The following is a 20016-nucleotide window of genomic DNA, read 5'->3' as shown; positions in this document are numbered from 1 at the left end:
TGAGTGCTTTGGATAGACTTCTGAGAATTATACAATGTCTTCAGATGTCTCTTCTGAGCTGTTAAGTTGTTTGACTTTCCAGAATTACCCAGTTTTAGCTTCCGAGATCAGACGAGATTGGGCGCGTTCAGGATGGTATGGCCGTAGACTAGAATTACCCAGTTTTAATTAACTGTAGGCATTTTCCGTTTTCTGCTGCTTTGGCTGTGAAACTGCTGAGATTGTGGTGGGTTGACTTCTTAAAATGAGTTTTACAACAATGGAGAAGTGACGAGGGTAACCATGAAGACAGTGGTAGCCGTTACTTACGTAGCATTTGGCCTGTGCCAGGCACTCTTCTAAGTGCCTTACATTGATTAACTCTTTTTACCACTTAATGATTTCATTAAATCAATTCATTTCATGAAAGAGAAGCAAGACATGGGGGTCTTGGAAAGGGAGACTGGAGCCGGGAGATGGAAGGAACTTGGTATTTGTCTTGGAAGAAGACCTAGATTTGAATCTCACCTCTGCCAGTACCTGGTGACGTTGGGCAAAGTCGCTTAAACTCCACTCCCTTCTCTCTGAAATGGAGATCATGACTCCTACCTTGTAAAGAATTAAATGAAATAATGGATGTAAAAAAAAAAATCCCATCAATCACTAAACAAATGTGGGGCATTGATAGGATGTGCTATTCTTACCTCACCCCACACTTAGCTCTGGGAACCTGGCTCATCATCCCCTTTAAGGATGCTGTGTAGACGCTCTGTGTGCTGGACCGAGTGGTGGGCACAGGGGAATCGAGAGGCATGGCCCCTCCTGGGAAAGATGTATGGTCCAGCTGGGAAGACAGGTCATAAAAAGATGACTGAGTGTACCAGCTAGTTGATCAATACCATTTGAAAGGCCTGGGCAATAAGTGCTTTAAGAAAACAGCGGAGGGAGATCCGGCTGTGTGGCTTGGGAGTGGGGGAATGGAGCTTTAAATGAAGGGGAAGAGCCCTTTCTTTCTTTTTTTCTTTGCAGAATATAATGTGAAACCAAGCTTTCCACCACAACCAGGACAAAGAAGTTTGAGTGTATGCCTTGTGGTCCACGAATGCTCATGTCTTTTATGATATGGTTCATAAAAGAGTACCATAAAGTTCAGTGTGGGCTGGAGTAGCGGCCCTGAAGGTGCAAAGTTCTGGGGCCCTAGGACTGTTCCCTCAGCCGGCCCAGCTGGCATTAGACTTTGGGACCAAAGAGGCTCCACTCCTGATCCTGATGAATGTCGTGTTCTAGGTTTGGTTTGGTTAGGAGATGCTTCTAGAGTGACTCCTGGGTGCGTGGGTCTTCTGAGTAATCATTTAGGGTCAGGTGACCTTCCACATTATGAGTTTTCTGTCAATAGCAGGATCTCAGCAAAGGCCAGAAGCAAAAATACGCTGGCAGGCCACCCAGGCACCCAGGTGTCGGGAGACTGGGACTGGTTGGCCAGGCTCCCGTGCCTCAGACTTGCAGGGCCCTTTGCGCCGTGCTGTGATTCTGCCGGGTCATGCGGGAGAAGATGGAGTTGCCCGTGCATCCGGGGAAGCTGGACCGGATGGACCCCTGGGGGAGCTGTGCAGGACACTGCCGTCCGCTGGTTGCAGCTCTCCAGGAGTTTCCTGAGCTGAGCTGAGCTCCTGTTGGTTTGACCTCACTCGGCTCCGTCCCTGCTGTGCTCTGTATTACAAGGAACTAAAATGTCTCACATGCCCTTGCCCTCTGGTCTTTGAATAGTTTAGCAAGAAGGATGCACAGAGGCCCATTGGAAGGTGGGAAGAAGGGAAAAGCCCAGGGTATTTCTCCACGCTCATTCTCAGCCTCTTTCCTGGTTTTCTGGGCAGCTGCAGCTCCTCTGATCCATTCCCGTGGGGGCAGCAGCCCTTGCTGAACAGCCCCAGTTTGAAGTAACACCATCTCCTCCCTTTCTCTCCCGAGGCCTAGAGGTGGTAGCAGCAGCTTCCTCATAGGCGAATCCTTGGTTGCCTATCTGTCCCCTGTTTGACTTCTCAACCCCTTCATCACCTGTGTGCTCAAACCCCTAATTAAATTGCCCCCATTTTAAAGACCTTGAGTGGCTTCTGCTTCTCTGGTCCAGATCGTGTAGGACGTACCACCCAGATCAGACCCCTTAGAGCAGGGATCTCAAACTCAACTCAGCATGTGGGCGGCAGAGCAAGAGCACAGCCATTCGGCGGGCCGCACTAGGTCTACAAAAGGCAACTGTTACGCAACACTTTTCTCACTGCAGTTGAAAACAAAAAAAAATCAGTACAACAAGCACAATCGTACATGCAGTTTACTCAGTGTCACAAAACGACCAGAAACTGTAGTTCGCATCACAACTGCTGTTAACTAAGCTAATATCTAGCTAGGATGCTAGAGAAATGAAAAATACAAGTAGGCCCCTAGGCTTACTTAATTTTATCCAAAATATTTTGAACTTCATGGATTAGTCTGCGGGCCGCACAAAATTGTTCGGCGGGCCACATGCGGCCCGCGGGCCGCGAGTTTGAGACCCCTGCCTTAGAGTATTTGGCTGTTCCCATCCTGAATAATTCCATGGAAGCCATGGTAACATCATGGCTGCCCTAATCAATTCACAGTACCAAATACTCTTTCCCCCTGCAAGGAAAACAGAATTGTAAAATAATTTTGGAATAGTCTAGCTGCCTCGATTCTCGGCAGATGGCCGTTGGGATGGGTACTGTTGCAATCTTTCTTTTCTTTGTGGGCCTCTCATTTTGTAGGAAATTTGGTGAGTCCTTCCTTTCCAACTGCAAGAAGAACTGTTTTGATTTTTGAAAAATTCATGCAGTCATTCTCCCCCTCCCTCCATTTGCCTGGGCTGTTGATCTTGTGATATATTTATAGAGATTGTGGTTGGCTGACCAGGAGTTATTTTGCAATAGGAATTTGTAAGATTTCTACTTTGAGCATGTGTGGCAGACTTTTCTTTTTTTAAAAAGAAAAAAAAAATTCTTTCTTAGAACATCTACTTTGCCCTTCCATAATAATTTCTCTTTCAAACTAACGTGAGCCCTGTGTTTTACACACTGTTTCTTCTGTGTGTATTTCTTTGTTTCTGGTCTTCTCTCTTCTTTAAGATCTCTTTACTCAAATTTTTAAAAGGCCACGGCTCCTCCTTCATGTTGGAATGTTTTTGCAAATGAGAATGTAGCGACCAGAAAAAGAGTTATTTGGGCAGGCATCAGGAGATGTCAGTTTATGTATTAAAGGAGGCTGTTTGACTAGATCAGAGGGGTCAAAACAAGTGCTGCCTTCCCTAGCGTTACTCTGCTCACTGCAGACATCAGTACTCAGTCACAGTGCTCTTCCCAGCTGAGCTCTGATGCGGCCCCAGAATCCTTCTCAATGCATTGATTGTCCCAGGTAGCCACCACTACGTGATTAGAATTGGCACTGAAAATAACATCTATTTGCCATTCTTGGACTAGATGGTTTCCCAGACCCGTTCACCTCGATGGTTCTCTGAGTATTGGCAGTGCAATTTCTTGATGTTTAAATCAGTTGACCTTTATTGAACCCCTTCTGTATGGAGCACAACCCTGGGTGCTATGCAGAGGAGCTGTTTACGGAAAGCTGGCCATGCTCTTTAGAACTTGCACTTTGGTTGGCAGCAAGGTTGCAGAGAGTGGTGGTGTCCCCAAGTGTGCTCAGGCACACCCTTGGGCCTCTAGGATGTTGGATTGTGTTAGGGAAGGCTTTGTGGAGCAGGGCCTGGGACCCAGCTGGTCAGAGTGGATGGCAGTCCAGGCAGGCGGACAACGTGAGCAAAGACAGACACAACCGAATCAGCAAGATTCTGAACTTGGAGGGTCCTCAGAGCCCATGTGGTCACCATCCTTCAGTTTATAGCTACGGAAACCGCGGCTCAGAGTGTAATAGGGACTCGCCTGAATTTTAATAAGTGATATAGCTTAAGTTTCTTAAATGATCATTTTTATATAGCGTTTAACTATGTGCCAGGCATTGTTTTGAGAGCTTTACATCTATTAACTAATTTAGTCCTAAGTGATCTCCCAAGGTGAAGACTATTATTATCATCCCTGTTTTGACAGATGAGGTAACTTGAAGTGATTGTACTCGGTGTCACATGGCTCCTAAGTTGTGGAGTCAGGGTTTGAACCCAGGCCAGCCCCGTCCCAGGTTCTGTGCCGGGAACTATTGTGCCAAGTAAATCCTGCTGGAATGACCAGAGTATCTTTGGTTTGCTTTTCTTTTTTCTTGAGCATACTACATGTACTCCCCACCATTATGTAATCATGACATCGTTCAGCTCTGTGGCTCGTGTTAGTATTATTAGCACTAGCTGAGAATGTAAGATATACTTTCAACCTTTTCATCCCCCCACCCCTGGCAGCTCTGCGGTTGTGTTTGGGTTTTGTTTTTTTTTTGAGGTTTCTCCTTCTGTTTGACATCAGAGGAAACTGAGGCTGAGAGAGGGGACCTAGTGTCCCCTACAGAATATGAACCCGGGTCTGCGAGACCCCACATGTCACCGCTGGAAGGTTTCTGAGAGGCTGTCAGTCCAGCAGCCCTATTGGACAGAAAGGCAGATGGAGGGCCCGAGGTGGCCTCAGCCGGCAGCCGGAGGAAGGGGTCTCCTGGCCCGGGGGCCGCCCCAACACTCCAGCATCACCTTGGCCGCGGTGTAGGAGCCTCCGCTTTATCCCCTGCAGAGGTTTGAGGAGCGGTTCTGCCCCCTTACTGCCTTACCTAAAACTACCTAAGGGGTGACTTTCAAAACCCTGTCCTCCAATTCTGGGTTCACAAATTTGGAGCTTGTAACTCTCTGTAAACTTATTTATGATAGAGTTGTGGGTTTTTTTTTTCCACATCACCCCCCTCCACTTCCTGCTGATCTGAGGCGAATATTTATCAAATATTTAATGAGTAATCTGAGTCTTGGCTTGGTGAGGCTGTACCAGGACATGGTTTATGGCTGATCTGGTTTTAACTCGCTCCAGGCGGTTTTCCCTGGAGTTTTCTGTAAAATCATAAACCTGGAGAGAGAATTTTTGTGGTATTCAGTCACATGACTTTCTCTTTTGTAAATTGAGAGATTAACTGTGTGACTGTGAAGAACTGAGACACCATGTTTTTTGTTGTGTGTTTTTTTTTAAAGAAAACAAACAGCATCATTTATGCACCCAAAGGAGCAAGCACGTCCACTTTGAAAAAGACAGGGAAAGTCACTGACCAAGGTCACCCCGCCGGGGTTTGGAGGCAGCATGATACAAGGTTTGAGAATACGGACTTAGAATCGGCATCTGAGCCTCTTCCCCGCCGGTCCCTGCACCCTGCAAGCCTCTAGGACCTTGTCTGGACGGTGCGGCTGGGGATGGTCCCTACCACTTAGGGTGGTTGAGCGGAGTGTGTGCAGGGCCCGAGCCCAGGCCTGGCATACAGGCGGTGCTCAGTAGATGCTGGGCGCTCCGGGATTGCTAGTGTCATCCCCATCTGAGAGCTTTTGTGTTGGGACTAAAAGTACAAGCTGACACTGTGCACGGAAAGGCCCTGCTTTAAGCATGTGACTGATGACCTCGGTCCTCACAACAGGCTGTGAGGTGGGATCTAGCATCACTCCCATTTCACAGAGGAGGGAACTGAGGCCAAGTCACTTGTCCGAAGTCCCACTAGCAAGTGTCCACCAGCCCTGCTCTTTATGTCCTTCTGCATGGTTTAGTCTGGCAGCCTGAGGGCTTTGGGGCTGCTGGTCCCAGGGAGGGAGCCCAGGCCCTAGTCTGCCCTCCCTGGACGCTGGCACCAGCCCCCTGCCTGGGCCTAGTGCTTCCGTATTGCCCACTCCTGCCGCCTGTTTGCAGACGGAATTCTGATTATGTTCTCCCCTGCCCTAAAGCCCTTTATGTTGGGTTTGAAAAGTGCAAGAAAACTCCTTGTGGTTTCTCTGCAACTCTTCTATACGCTTAGTAAAATTATTTCACTATAAAAAAGTTAACAAGAGAAAGAACCCAAACCTTCGCTGAGCCTGAGTTCAGGAATAACCTCGCGCTTTCTGATACAGACCCGGCTGGGCATTGAGAATTTACACACTTCAAACAACCAGAAACCATCCCAGACCCGTTAGATCCAGGTGTGGACTGTGGGCTCCAGCTGTAGCAGCAGCTGGCATGCTCCCTGGGATGAGAACGAGGCTTGTGGTCTGCGTGGTGGGTCCCGCATGGCAGCCCAGGGGAGGCGGCTTTCCCTCCTCCCTGAGGCCAGGACTCCCTCTTCGTCTGAGGTCCATGAGTCAGGCCCCAGCGGTGGAGGTGGATTCATCCTCTACCCCTTCCATCCCAGGTGGCCAGCTCTGTGCACGGAGACCAGGTTCCCTGCACACCACAGCTGCAGCAGTTTAATTCATTTCGTAAATCCGCCATTTATTGAGCAACTACTGTGTGCCAGCTCCACCCCGGGTGCTTTCCACACTCTGTCTCAGGTGATCTTTGTCACTCCAAAGCTCTCAGTTCTGGAGCTTTCTCTTCTCCACTCCTGTTTCAATCCATCATCATCTTTTCCCGGGAAGATGACACTGGCCTTCATATTGGGCTCCATCCTGCAGACAGCCGTTGCTTTTAGAGGTACGCTTGCCTTCCGGGGTGGCCAGTGAGCCTGGGAATAAAACAGAAGCTCCCTAGCCTGGTTTACAGATGCTCAGTAATTACTAGTGACAACAGAGACCGTGATGACGGTGCTACTGCTCCTACTGGAGCAGGATTAGGGTCCTGCTCCAGTCTGCCTGTCTGCCCACCAGAGAGAGGAGAAGAACCTGCCTGCACCCGGAAACTCATGTGAAATAGATAAGGCCTGTGCTGGTTCCATTCCTGGGAAGCCTGATTTATTTCTTGACACTTGACTGCAGACAGCTAGGGCTGAAGAAGAGGCAGAAGGGCAGTGTAACCAAGGGGAATGAAGAGCGTCACCATTTCTCACGGGTTTCTTTGGTAGTTGGAACCTTGGCTAGTTGGTCATGGGATCTGTGGGGCATCTGTTAGCCTCTGGAGTCTAGGCAGGAGCTGTCTGGTGGGCATGTGGGTAGGCTGGTCCCTACTCCATAGTTGAGGGCCCTCAGAGAAGTCTACAACCCTGTGGGGTTCAGTCCCCCAGACTTCCCAACTGTGAAGATGGTGCCCTTCTCCTTGCTCCCTGCCACCCAGAGTGTATTAGCTTCATTTGCATCAAGATGTTACATTCCCCTGTTGAGTAGGAGTACTGTGTACCCTGTTGTAGCATCCGTCCCTCAGGGAAGCCCTTCCCGGCCCTGCAGTTCCATTGGGTCCTGTTGCCAAAGATGCGGATAGGATCCAGGCCTTTCTCTTCCCAGTAGATATCTCGGTTGGTAATTATAAATTGATAGCATGCAGCAATTAAGTAATTAGTGCTTCTCTTTCTCACTGTTCTTGTTGCTCTTGTGTTCCCAGTAACTACCCTGGTGGCCAGCACATTGTAGGCACTTAACAAGTTGTAGTTGAGGCAATGAATAAAGAACCATTCATCTTAGTATCAACCTGCCAAGGCCTTGCTCAGCATCACACATCTATTAGGAACTGTATAAATATCTGTTGAAAAATGGCATCCCCTGTCTGAGTTCCAGTTTTCTTAGCCGAGAGTCTTCTCTGGCAGCTTCCGCCACGCCTCATGCTGGGAACCCAGGGCAGTCAGTGTGTCTGAGTAACTGCGCTCACTCAAGAGAGCAGATACACATGAAAAGCCAACTACCACATGCTAGAAACATTGCTGAATGTGATCTAAGAAACAAAGTCTAATTAGGGATTTTATAATACATTCAGTTTCTTGGGAATGGAACCCTCTTTATAACCTGCAAAGCTATTCAGGGTTGGCACTGTCACCCGTAGTAGGTGTTTTTCAGGAGCACCTGGTGGATACAAACGGGGGGCCACTTGCGCTTGCCTAGGGGCCCTGCGGTTAGACAGAAAAGCAGTATGGGCCAGATTTGACTTCTTGGGTCTAGAAGTGAAGATATGCATAGAAAACATGTGACCCCTGGCCCAGCCATTGACCAGCTGTGTGACCTTAGGCAAGTCGCTTGGCCCCTCTGGGTGCTTGGGTAATTCTTGATCAAAGGGAGAGAGTTAAACTGTAGTGTCTTCTTCTTGGAGTTACTGGGAGAATTCAATGCATTGTAACAATCAGTAGAGTGCTAGTTGTGCTGGTGATTAAGATTTTCATGCACCAGAGAGATGCAGTTTCATTTTTCTTGGTGCTAAGGCACGAGATTTTTAGTATCTTCCTTAACTCTTTCTCTCAACCCGTACAATCCACCAAGTCCTGTTGGTTCTACTTCCCAGTGTATTCAGGATCCACCCCTTCCTTACCCGCTCACTGCCACTACCCGGGTTCCTGCCATCCTCATCTTTTACCTGGGCTGCTGCAGGAACCTCCTCACTGGCCTCCACCTTTGCCGTGGTCCATTCTCACTCAATACAGCAGCTGAATGATCTTTAATAAAATGAGTCAAATTATGTCACTTTGCCAGACCCTTCCAGTGGCTCTGTGGAGTAAAAGCCAAAGCCCTTCTGTGGCTGCAGGCCCTGGGCTGACCACCTGCACCTCTTCTCTTCTCCGTACCCACTCCTGCCGCAGGGTGTCCGCACTGGCCATCCCTTCCCCAGACACCAGTGACTGCCTTCTGCCCTTGTTTGCCCTACTCTGGTCAGTTTATTTGAAGCTGCCACCCATGACCCCTTCCTTTTCTCCAACCTTCTGATTACCCTCTGCCCTTTTCTGTTTTACTCCTACTGATTACTTTCTAGCATACATATATTTTTACCAATTTATTATACCTAATGTTACCACCCCCACCCCCACCCCCGTTTAATTTGTCATGGCCATGGGGGCAGGGATATATCCCAACTGCCTAGAGCCATATCTGGTGCATAGAAGGAGCTCAGTAAATGCTTGTTGGATGAGCAGATGACTTTCTCCTGATTTGAGTCATGTGTCTCAGCGAGAGAGAGAGAGAGAGAGAGAGAGAGAGTTCAAGGTAAATTTGAGGATCCACAGGATATAGGAAAGGACAGAGAGACACAGATGAGGCTTGAGCTGCCCTGGACCCACTCGTCCTCCTGTCCTCTGGCAGGTGCTCGAAGGTGTGGTGCCGCCTGCAGGCCTCCAGGTCCAGTACACTTGGTTTCAGTCCCCGCCGAGGCTGAGCACCTTTCTGCAGGGTCAGTGGGACCAGTTGGTAATTCAAAACAATTTATATATTTGAGTTAACATGCATATATAAAACATATGAAATACACAGTCATGCGTTATGGAGTAACATGCATTTGATAGTTGTATGTATAACACTCACGTGAATTAGTAAGAAAGACTACAAGACTCCTGGATATTTGAGTGTGCAGAGGGCTTCCCTTCTCCCTGGGTTTGTGTTCACTCTTCCCTTCCAGGGATTGAGAGAAGCCCCAGAAGTGGTGAACACTGGTGATTTGGAATCTCCGCCAGTAGATTGGACGTTGACGCATAGTAGGCTTTCAAGGAAATATCTGCCGACCGAATAAAGCAGTGATGGATTACTTAAGGTCAATTGTTATATTTTGTCCAAGTACAATTGCCAGTGTAGGCAGTTCATCATTCATCTAAGCAACCTCATTATCTGTATTTCCTGAGAAATAATGACTAACGGGTTCAACTGTATTTGCTGGTTCTCTTGCTCTGTGCCAGAACCTGAGCTGGGTGCTGGAGATACGGTCACGTGTGAGATGTTGGCCTTGTCCAGGAGGAGCGCGTGGCCTGGGGAGGAGACAGGCGCTCCTGGAGCCGTGGCCCAGCCCCATGGAGTTGGTGAAGGCACCGGTGGTGGTGGTGTGTTAGCAATGCTAGAGAACAGTGAAGAGGGACGGGTCAAATCTGGTGGGGGAGGGGGCCATCGAAGTCTCCAGAGAGGAAGCAATTATTGAGTTTCAGTAGGGGAGGGGGGGTGGAAAAGGCAAGATCCTAATTAGACCACCACAGACATGTGCTGCACCATGTCTGTGGGCTGGACCGGCCGAGGCGCCATCTTGGAAATGCCCCCTCCGGGAGGTTGGCCCCCTCTGTGCCCTCAGAGCGTGGGGGACCATGAGCCCCCCACATTTGCTGTGGTACCCCAGCCTGCACGAACTTCTGGCTCAGCTCTCTTATCGAAGGAAGGCATTTTATTCTTTAAGATCAGGCAGCCAGGACCCAAGGAGCTGTTTTCCTCCATTGTGCAAGCATGACAAATCATTAATTTTTGATTGATTTGCTTAGAATTATGGGCGCCCCAGCATTCTTTCCGCCGCTGAACAGCTGTATAACAAATGAATATATCAGTGTGCACAAAAGATGGGAGATCTAAGAGAAGCAATTACACTAGCCACCCTCCCCCACCGTCACCCCTTCCCGGGCAGTGAAGGGAGGAAATTTTACCAGAAATTCCTCAAGTGGCTTAAAGGGGGAAAAAAACTGCCTTTTTTATAATTGAATTAAATCTTTATCTCTTTATCTTTTGCAGCAGATTTCCAAACACACACCAGTTCCCCGTGTGCTTGGGTTTCATCCATCCAGGAGGGATCTTTAATAATGAAATTTCAACTCGTGAATTAAAACCAAAATGAAAAAAGGGGGGGGAGCAAATTCTACCCCTCCTCTTTGCTTTTTCTCTCTCTCTCTCTCTCTTTTTTTTTTTTTTTTTTTTTTTTTTTTGGTTGCTGCTATTTCTTTAAGATTTTGGAACCATACCAGTGCACTAAATGTGACCTCCATAACTTTTAAATTAAGAATTTATGCTGGCTTGAAATTTATGAAATATTTCAGCATGAAAGAAAGCCTTTTTCCCTCAGGAAAATTGAGCAATAAATCACAGCACTGTGGATTTACTGCCCTAGAGCCAGCGAGAGATAGGATTTTTTTTTTTTTTTTGCTTCATTCTGAAAAAAAAAAAAATGTAATCATATAAGACAGCTTAGCTGCTATCCTCCCACTCTCTAGAATTTTTAATTTCAGCTGTTTCTGCTTGGATTTATTTCCAATATTCCTGCTCGGCTTTTCAATTTCCTCAGTTATTAAATTTTAATTCAGTGCATTAGCATTTAAATTAAAAAAGGGTTTATTTTATCGAAATCGTTGGCCAGCCCCCATCCCGTAGCACACGAATTGCCTGTTTCTGCCATTTGCACAAAATGTGAAATGCAGCTAATGTATTACAACTTACATTTGCACAAATTTAGAAATAAAATTTCTGGGTTTGGAATAATATTTTCTTTCCAAGAAAATCCTTAATAAGAGAATGGAAAAGAACAACTTAACATTCATTTGGGAGGGAAGAGGAGGGTCAGATAAAACTAAAAATAGCCTTGCCCGGGTCCTGAGGAGAAGCCGGTGAAGACGGAAGGGATGGGGCTAGGAAGGGGGAACAGGTACCCTTATGGGGAACTGGGGGTCGGCTACCTTCACCCCACCTATGTGAGAGTGCGCATGGGGGGTCTCTCATGGCCTGCTGTCCTCCAGCACATGTCATGGGACACAACGGGGGTTTGGTTAAGGTCGGGTCCACCTCACATAGAATGCCAGAGATGAGGTAGAGGGGCAGAGATAACCTGGTCTAACTCTCATGTTCCTGTCCTCATTTTTACTCGTGGAGAAGCTGAGGTCCAGCGAAAGGAAAGAGCTTGCCCAAGGTTCCAGGTGGGACCCAGACAGAACCAGGGCAGGAAGTTGCATTTCTTCTGGGAGTACATGGCCCTGTGGTGGTGGCAGCGGTAGAGTTTCCATTACTTGAGCGATTACTACCCATACCTGGCCTGCGCTTAGTTCTTGACCTGTGTCATTCTGACCGGCTCTTTGGACAGGACCTCAGGGCTGGGGGGTCTGGTGGTTGCTCAGGAGAGACTGACTTGCTGCATGGGATTCAGATCAGTCCTGAGACAGACTGGGAAGACCTGGTGCTGTCCAGGCCAGCTCTGTGGCTTGCTCTTCTGCTGTGCAATCTGACTGTTTTTCTGTGCTTCAGTTTCCTGGACCCAACAAATGGTGGCCTTTGTAACTACATATATCTAGGGTTGTTAGTCCAGCTGAGCCCATGCTAAGTACTTTCACATGAGTTACTGTAGTTAAATCTTGTTTAAGTCTCATGGCAGCCCCCATGAGTTAGGTCCTGGGATTACTGTATTGCCATTTTGCAGATGAGGAAACTGAGACCTTGCAAGTACAAGTGACTTGCTTAGGAACAAACATACAGCTAGAAAATGGCAGAACCAGGACCTGAACGCAGAGATGCCTGACTCTAAATCCTGGGCTCTTAAATTTTGGTTCATATTGAGATCGAAGTCACACTGGGTAAAGGTGAGTTTGTGGTGTTGACTCACGTGCATTTGCTAGTATTAGGCTGTTTGGACCTAGGAAAATAGCAGTGTCAGAGGTGCAACTGAATTCGAACAGTAGGGATCATTGTGATGTATTGATTGATTGATTGATGAGGACGTAGACCAAGTCAGCCTATCCCCTTAGGGGTCTCTACACCTGAGAGTTTGGCGCCTTTAGCACTGTGGGCTTCAGCTGGGCCTGAGAGGGGCCCGTTGTTGTGGTAGTACTAGCCTCAGTCAAGCCCAAATGCTGTGATTGACAGGTGCTGCGATATTACCATGTACTTTCTTTCTTTTCTTTTCTTTTCTTTTTTTTTTTTTTTTTGTATTTTTCTGAATTGAGAGGCGGGGAGGCAGAAGGACAGACTCCTGCATGTGCCCTACTGGGATCCACCAGCATGCCCACTAGGGGGCGATGCTCTGCCCATCTGGGCCGTTGTTCTGTTGCAAATGGAGCCATTCTAGCATTTGGGGTGGAGGGCATGGAGCCATCCTCAGCGCCCGGGGCCAACTTTGCTCCATTGGAGCCTTGGCTGCAGGAGGGGAAGAGAGAGACACAGAGGAAGGAGAGGGGGAGGGGTGGAGAAGCAGATGGGCGATTCTCCCGTGTGCCCTGGCCGGGAATCTAACCTGGGACTTTCACACACCGGGCCGACACTCTTCTGCTGAGCCAACCGGCCTGGGCACCATGAGCTTTCTTAGACATCTTTTACTTGTGCGCGGCATCCTTCAGATCCTAAATGGACATTTCACACCCTGCTGAGGTAGTGCTCCTTTAACGGCTTCCTTTTCCCCCATGGTGCCACCTCAGTCTCTGCCAAGGGATTTGTTTTGACAACTCTTTGAACATGTTTAGCATTTTGTCTTTATTTTATAAAAACTGGGTGGAAAACAAAGGAGTGTCGCTAGCAGTGATACAGCGCTCAAGTATCATAAGTATTGTAGAAGGGAAACATAGTGGAAGATGATTAGGTGTGCTGAAAGCAGAGAATCCCTGCTCCGCCACCTGTTCACTGTACTTGAACTGGTCCACTCTGTGTGCAATTATGAAGGAAAAGGCCCCCCCAAAAAAAAATAAAGAAAGAACAACATTTACAAATATGTATGACATGCAAAAATAAATGCCCAGAGTTTAGTCTAAAAGGCGAGAGGTCGTTTGGGGTTTTACAAATTTTTTAGTCCCTCTCGGGGCAGAATTTCCATCCCCAGCCACTCCTGCCTCTTACGCTATGGACGTGAAAACCATGTCTTCCCTCAAGTTTACAGACAAGTTGGGGTTTACAGGATGTTGAGCAAGGCTGTAACTGATCCTGTTACTTTGCTCCCAGGGAGATGCTATGCAAACCATTTTCTGCTTTGTTTCTTCTGGAATAATATGCCAGCATCCCATTAATTTCTCCCACCCAGGCCTTGAACTTCTTCTGTCTTCCTTATTTGTCCTTCACCTTCCACTTCCTTCACGCGGGCAGTGGGGGCAGTGTGGGCTCACCCCGTCTCCTGATTGGCTGTCCTGGATGTTGCGGGAGATAAAATATTACTGAGCAGAGGAAGGTGGTGGGCATTGGAGTGGCCCAGACCTGGACTCGTAGCTGTGGGCGTTGGTTAAATGACTTAAGGACTCTGTGCTTCACCTATAAAACGAGAGTATTATAGATATGTGTTGGGGGATCTATTGAGAAGCTTAATAGGCATTCAGTGTCATATACTAGCACCTGCTGGGAAGTTCTTCAGACGTAGCCAGTCTGGATGCCCACGGGGGGCCAGGCTGGAGGACTGGGTATAAGGCAAGAGGGGGAGGGATATAGACGCTGGAGAACCAGGAATGTCAGCTGTGGTTGACTGGGGCCATGTGGGACTGTGTCGCTGGACTAACTGGTTTTTGAAGAGAAGCTGAAATGTGGCCGTGTGTGTGTGTGTGTGTGTGTGTGTGTTTTGTGGGGTGGGGGGGGTGTGAAATTATTTTTACGTATTTACTCTTTGGGTTGAAGTCTGCCATCTGGTTTTGCCAGTTTGCAACTTCCCGTAAGCTCTCATCTAAAGGTAGCTGCCGCAGTGTTTATTTTCGGCAGTCACTTCTTTATCCACGGTGCTAAAATTTGAAAAGCTTGAAAACAAACAGAAAAGATGTTTGGTAACTGACATTGTGGCAGAACTTGACCTAAGGGAGAAGAGGCTGGTTGCCGCCTCCATTTATCCCGCGTGGGGCTGGCGGCGTGCGCGTCACTCTAGAAATATCAATGTGCCCGCTTACCGGGGGCTCCCCAGACTCCACCAGGGTTGTTTCCAAATATAGAGCCCTTGTGCCAGCATTACCTTTCTAAAATTGGAAGGATTCTGAATTTGGGGACAAATGTGTGCCAGAGTCTTCAACCTACGTTGTGTGAACTAGGATCACGATTGTTATCCGTGTTTTCACAAAGCTAGGGAATGCATCTTCACCCAGGGGTGGTGGAGAACCTGGGTGCCCCCCGTGTCTGCAGGTCTCCAGGTATTTGTCTTTTGGTCCTCAGGAGACTTCAGGTGGCTCCCTCTTTGCCCAGGACCTCAGTCTGTCCATCGGAACCAGGATTTTATGATTTCTGAAAATTTCATTTGGTTCACCTTATTTCCCCACCCCCCACCCCTAAATAAAGAGATTAAGAACCAGCTCTCTCTTGCCTCCCTCTGCTCGGAGGGTTGGGGGACAGAATATTTTAACGTAATGAGATTTCCCCCCTCTGGTTGGTAGGAATAAATCTGCGGCTACTGTTTTATTGGAAATCCCAGCTGAAAATAAAAATGGTGCAATTCAATCTCAGATTTAGCTGGTTACTTACTTTTCACCGAGTCCCCAGGGCTCTGTGGTTGCGGGGTTTGTGTTGGCAGTGGGTGCTCGGCTGGATTTAAAGGGCCAAGCAAATTTGAGTTGGGCAGGGGGGCGGGGGCTGTGCTGACTCTCTGTTACCACTGGGGGCAGATTCTCCCCTGCCTGGGAGACGGGAGCAGAGGGTCGTGGCCAGCTGCCCCCTGTGTCTGGAGGCTGGTGTGGAGCCGCAGCCTGGTGGGGTGGCAGCGGGTAGAACCTGTGACTTCCCCCTTGGCTCACGCAGGTGTGTTGGGTTTCTTTTGCAGGCTGACGGAGCCAGTGCGGCTGGGAGGAAGAGCACGGCGAGCAGGTACACCCCCGGCCCCACCACCCCGGCCTCACGACGAATAGCCGCCTCTGTCCACTTCCACCTAAAATGATGGCTGTTGCAGGCCAAGCCCCTTTGCTGAGAAGTATCCATACCTGCCTGGAAGGTGTGCCGTTGTGGGCGCACTCTCCAGCCTTCCTCGTGTCTTCTGTGGACACTGGTGACCGGAACCAAGGATGACTCAATCCTGAGCGGGCCGTTGGCTGCTAAAGTTGGGGGGGGGGGGCTTCAGGGTGAAGCACAAGACTGGGCAGAAAGTCCTGGGTTTGAATCTTCTGCTGCATTGTGAACTGCAGGGGAGCTAGGCCCAGCCCGGTCTGACTCCAGCCAGACTAACTGGAGTCCGGTGCTTGTTCCCTGGGACCAGTCCCTGCACCGCCGGGGAGCGAGATGCTCTGCCAAGCCTGACGGGGCGTCTCCTCCCCCTTGGGGCTGGCAGATGAGGAGGGGTGGTCCCCAGAGGCAGGCTGGGCTCATTACCAAAGAGGGTGGGAAGAGATACCGGACCCTGGCAACTGTTTTCGGCAGGGAGTGGAGGCAGGTTGAATGCAGGCGATGACACCAGGCTGGAGTTCATGGTGACCCGCACAGCCCAGCACCGGGTGGCTCCCACCTACCTCCCCAATGTCAATTTCCCCCTCACTCGGTCTATGTTGGCTTTTCTGACCTCCTTTCTATTTATCTAACACTCTTTCTCCAGGGTCAACCAAAGTCATCTATAAAGGGTCAGATAGTAAATATTTTACTCTTGACAGGCCATAGTCTCTGTGGCAACTTTTTAACTCTGCCCGTGTAGTGCAAAAGTGCCACAGGTAATATATAAATACACCCACGGCCATGGTTTGCCAGCTGCTGGCCTCAGAACCTTTGCAACTGCTGGTCCTTTGCCTGCATTGTTCTTTCGTCGGATATTCCCATAATCAGGGGCCTTTTTCAGCCTTCAGGTCTTGATTCTGTCCCCCCTTCCCAGAGAAGTCTTCCCTGACCCCCTTTCTTCTTCAAGGGCTGTGGCCTGATGATGCTTCTTAAATATTTCACTTATTTGTATCTTTTTCTCTGCCCCTCAAGTGCCAGCTCCGAAGGCAAGGGTCAGGTCTGTCTTGTTTACTGCTGGGGGCTGGCCTGCAGCAGGTGCTCAGTCAGTGTGTAGGGGCTGGATATGCTGAATGACGGGGGGGAAGAGGTGGGAATGATGTAGGGATATGGAGTGTGGGTGGTATAGCAGGGTGGATGGCCAGGCGTGGGCCTGTGAACACAGGTGGTGACCCGTGTCATGACCAGCAGCTGCCCCACACCTTGTGTCCCTCTCCTCTGCCACTAGAGGAGGGATTTCGCGTGAGGTGGGTGTATGATGCTGTGGCCGGCAAGACAGTGGGCGTCTTTAGACAAGCGGAGCCTGGAAGTATGTCCTGGAATGTCCGGGCTGGCAGGGGCCTTGGGCTCCGTGTGGCCCCCTGCCTCTCGTTGTACACATGAGGAGGAAAGGCCCTGCTCAGGGTCACGCGATGAGTGAGTGGCTATGTCAGGCCTTGAACCTGCCCCAGCCAGGTGCTTTCTCGATGCCAGGAGTATGCCCGGGTGGCTCTGGCAAGCCTACCCCAGCATCCTCCCACAGTCATTGAGCACCTGCTAGGCTAAGCCCGGTGCTGTGTGCTGTGTGCTGTGGACTCAGATGCACGTGAAGCTAATTTATTCCTCCAGTGGACATTTGGGTGTCCGTTGTGTGACGGGCACTGTTCACAGTGCTGAGTCTACGGTGGTGAACACCCAGCAGAGCTCCATCTGTTTCTCGTGACCCTCATGCAGATGTGGTCCTCGCCTTCATGCATGAATCTGTCCCGCACCAGCACACTGCCTTTTGATCAGAGGGCAGCAGGCGGGCTTCCCCTAGTCCTAGTGGCTGCCCGAAGCTGTTTTGAGTTTTACCAGCTCGCTGCAGGGGGAGGGGAAGAGTGCTGAGATAGGTTAGAGGTGCCTGCCCAGTGAGGGGAGGGGGTTGGCACACGTGCCATCTGTTTGCTCCCCCTGACCAGCCTGCAGGTATGGGGCCCTGTTTATCAAGATGCTGGAATATACACCAGGAAGGGCCAGTCCAAACCTTAGGGTTGTGAGTAACTTGAAGAACTTTCTAATAATAATGACTACCATTGAGTCAGCCCTTGCTCTGGGCTAAGTGACTTACATATAGTAACTTACTGTTTATATATGCAGTCTTTATAACAATCCTAGGGGGAGGTGCTCCTACTACTCCCACTTCACAGATGAGGATGATGAAGCACAGAGAGGTCTATGGGGTTCAGGCTGCCCAGTGGATGTGAGGAGCACAACCAGGATGCTCCCCAAGGTCTGACTTCTCCAGTGTATGTGCTTAAGCACTGTGCCCTCTCACTTCTTGGTATGAAGTGATCAGTTAGCAGGTGTGAGCGGAGACTGTTCGTGGCCAAGGACTGTGCATAGGCTGGGGGCTTGTCAAGAAGGCAGGGGCTCCAAAGGAACTAACAAGTGAGTTTATCGATTCTGTCATTAAAGCTAACAGAGCATCTTTGAAAGGCGAAAGCCGTAATATTATATAGTGACCCGGCATTCAGTCTGAGATGTGGCTTATGCATTCAACGTCAAGAGACTGTCAAGGTCGGCCTTAGCCAGTGCTGGTGAATTTGACCCTGGCCTTGGGTTAGATTGGCCAGGTAGGGTTTAGACTTGCAGACACTTTGTAGAGCAGTAGGGTCACTTAGTCACTGTTGCAGATGGGGAAACCAAGGCCCAAGGCTCCCTGAAGTCAGAGGAAGGCTAGAGGGCCCTGGTCAGGAATGCCCTTGACGGACCGTGACGAGGGCCCCCACTCTCAGGTCCCAGCCGTGCCACGGCGCGCTCTGTTCACCGCGGGGTCGGCTTTCGTCTTAGCGCCTTCCTTTTGGCCCAGAACACCTAATTTTGTTACTTCTCCAGAGGGCCTCTGGCTGAACCCCAAAACCAACAGCACAGGCTGCTAAGGAATTAGTGTTAAATTGAGGGGGACAAGGAGAGGTGGTGTTTTTGATCCTGAGAGACTGCCAGATGTGGTTTGGTTTACTTCCTTGTAACTCGGCCTGGGTCAGTTTTACAGGACCGGTGATCCCAGCACTGAGGTTAATGCTGACCTGGGGTGCAGGTTCAAATCCTGGAGCGTGACTGTAGCCGAGCCCCACTAACTCTCAGAGGCACGGGGGCCGCGGGCCCTCTGCTGGGAACATTCTACAGGAAATGCGGTTTTTATCATCAAGGAAATGCAGCTACGGGCTTGCTGTAATGAAGAATTATACCCCCCCCCCTTTTTTTTTGTCTGTTGAAGGTTTTCAGAGCTGGAAGGACTCTATAGGTAATTCTGGTCCAATGCTCTCATTTGGAGATGAGGGAACTGGGGATAGAAGAGGTTAAGGGACTCATCTGTTCGCTGTGTGTGCCAGGTGCCTAATGAGTGATCAGGATCAAGTAGACAGGGAGATTGTCGGGGTGGGGGAAGACGAAAAACTTGAGTCTCGGTCATTCATTCCACGCATACTTCCTGAGCACCTGCTGAGTGTCAGAGTCTGAGCTAGGGCCAGAAATACAGCGGCGAATAAAGCAGACAGAGCCCCTGACCTTGTGGAGCTGATGTCCTAGTGAGAGTGGAGGAGGCATAGTGTAAGTACATGAAATATGTGGTCTGTCACGTGGTAAACAGTGCGACGGGGAAGAGCAGGGAGGGGGCTTAGCAAACCCGAGGGAGTATTACATCACCAGAAAGGTGGCATTTGAACAAAGACCTGAAAGAGATGAGGGACTGAGCCAGTTGTTCATGGGGGAAGCACATTGCAGGCAGAGAGAACAGCAGGTTCAAAGGCACTGGGGCAGGAATGTGTACATCATATTGGAGAAACGAAGGAGGCAGCTGAGGCTGTGCAGGGCCTTGGAGGCTGTCATCAGGCCTTTGGTCTTTATCCTGAATGAGGCAGAGAGCCACTGGAGATTCTGAGCAGAAGAGTGGCACGAAGTTGGTTTTAAAAGAATCGTTCTGGCTGCCAGGAGGAGAGTAAACTGCAGGGGGCGAGATGCTATAAGACGTGCTGCTAAGGGTTCAGGGCAAGCAGGGTCTTAGAAGGTAGGCTTGGAAGTGAGTCTCTAAAAGGTTATCTTTTTCAGGCCTAAGGAAACCAGTTTCACAGAGCTTCCAAAGTGCACAGCCTCTTGCTTGGTCCTAGGAGGGGATGGGATACCCATTGTCCCTGTGGCTCCCACTCTCCATGCCTGATCGGCCAGGCATCAATCTCTCTTGTCCTCTCTCCAGCCTCCCTTAAGGGCCGAGCAGCTTAGTACAGAATTGAAGAGCCCAGACTGCCTGGGTTCAGATCCTGGCACTGTCCACCTCCTGGATATGTGACGCTGGGCTACTTACCTGACCTCACTTTCCTCATCAGTAAAATGGACATTGTGTTGCCAGT

At 49.5% G+C, this 20016-nt stretch overlaps 1 protein-coding gene across 11 annotated transcripts in view; it reads left to right on the top strand.

The window, feature by feature from the left end:
• The window catches only part of ZNF618 (zinc finger protein 618), a 184111-nt gene that overhangs the window by 88852 nt on the left and 75243 nt on the right, over positions 1-20016 (top strand). For all 11 annotated transcript variants that reach the window (XM_066256438.1, XM_066256434.1, XM_066256433.1 and 8 more), the window contains exon 2: positions 15495-15538. In XM_066256438.1, coding sequence (XP_066112535.1) covers positions 15495-15538 — 44 coding nt within the window. The remainder of the gene's footprint in view (positions 1-15494; positions 15539-20016) is intronic.

This window comes from Saccopteryx bilineata, chromosome 2 (assembly GCF_036850765.1).
Source record: "Saccopteryx bilineata isolate mSacBil1 chromosome 2, mSacBil1_pri_phased_curated, whole genome shotgun sequence".
In the NCBI taxonomy this organism is placed as follows: Eukaryota; Metazoa; Chordata; class Mammalia; order Chiroptera; family Emballonuridae; genus Saccopteryx; species Saccopteryx bilineata.
The sequence above is the reverse complement of the archived record's forward strand: the minus strand, read 5'-3'. Positions and strand labels throughout refer to the sequence as shown.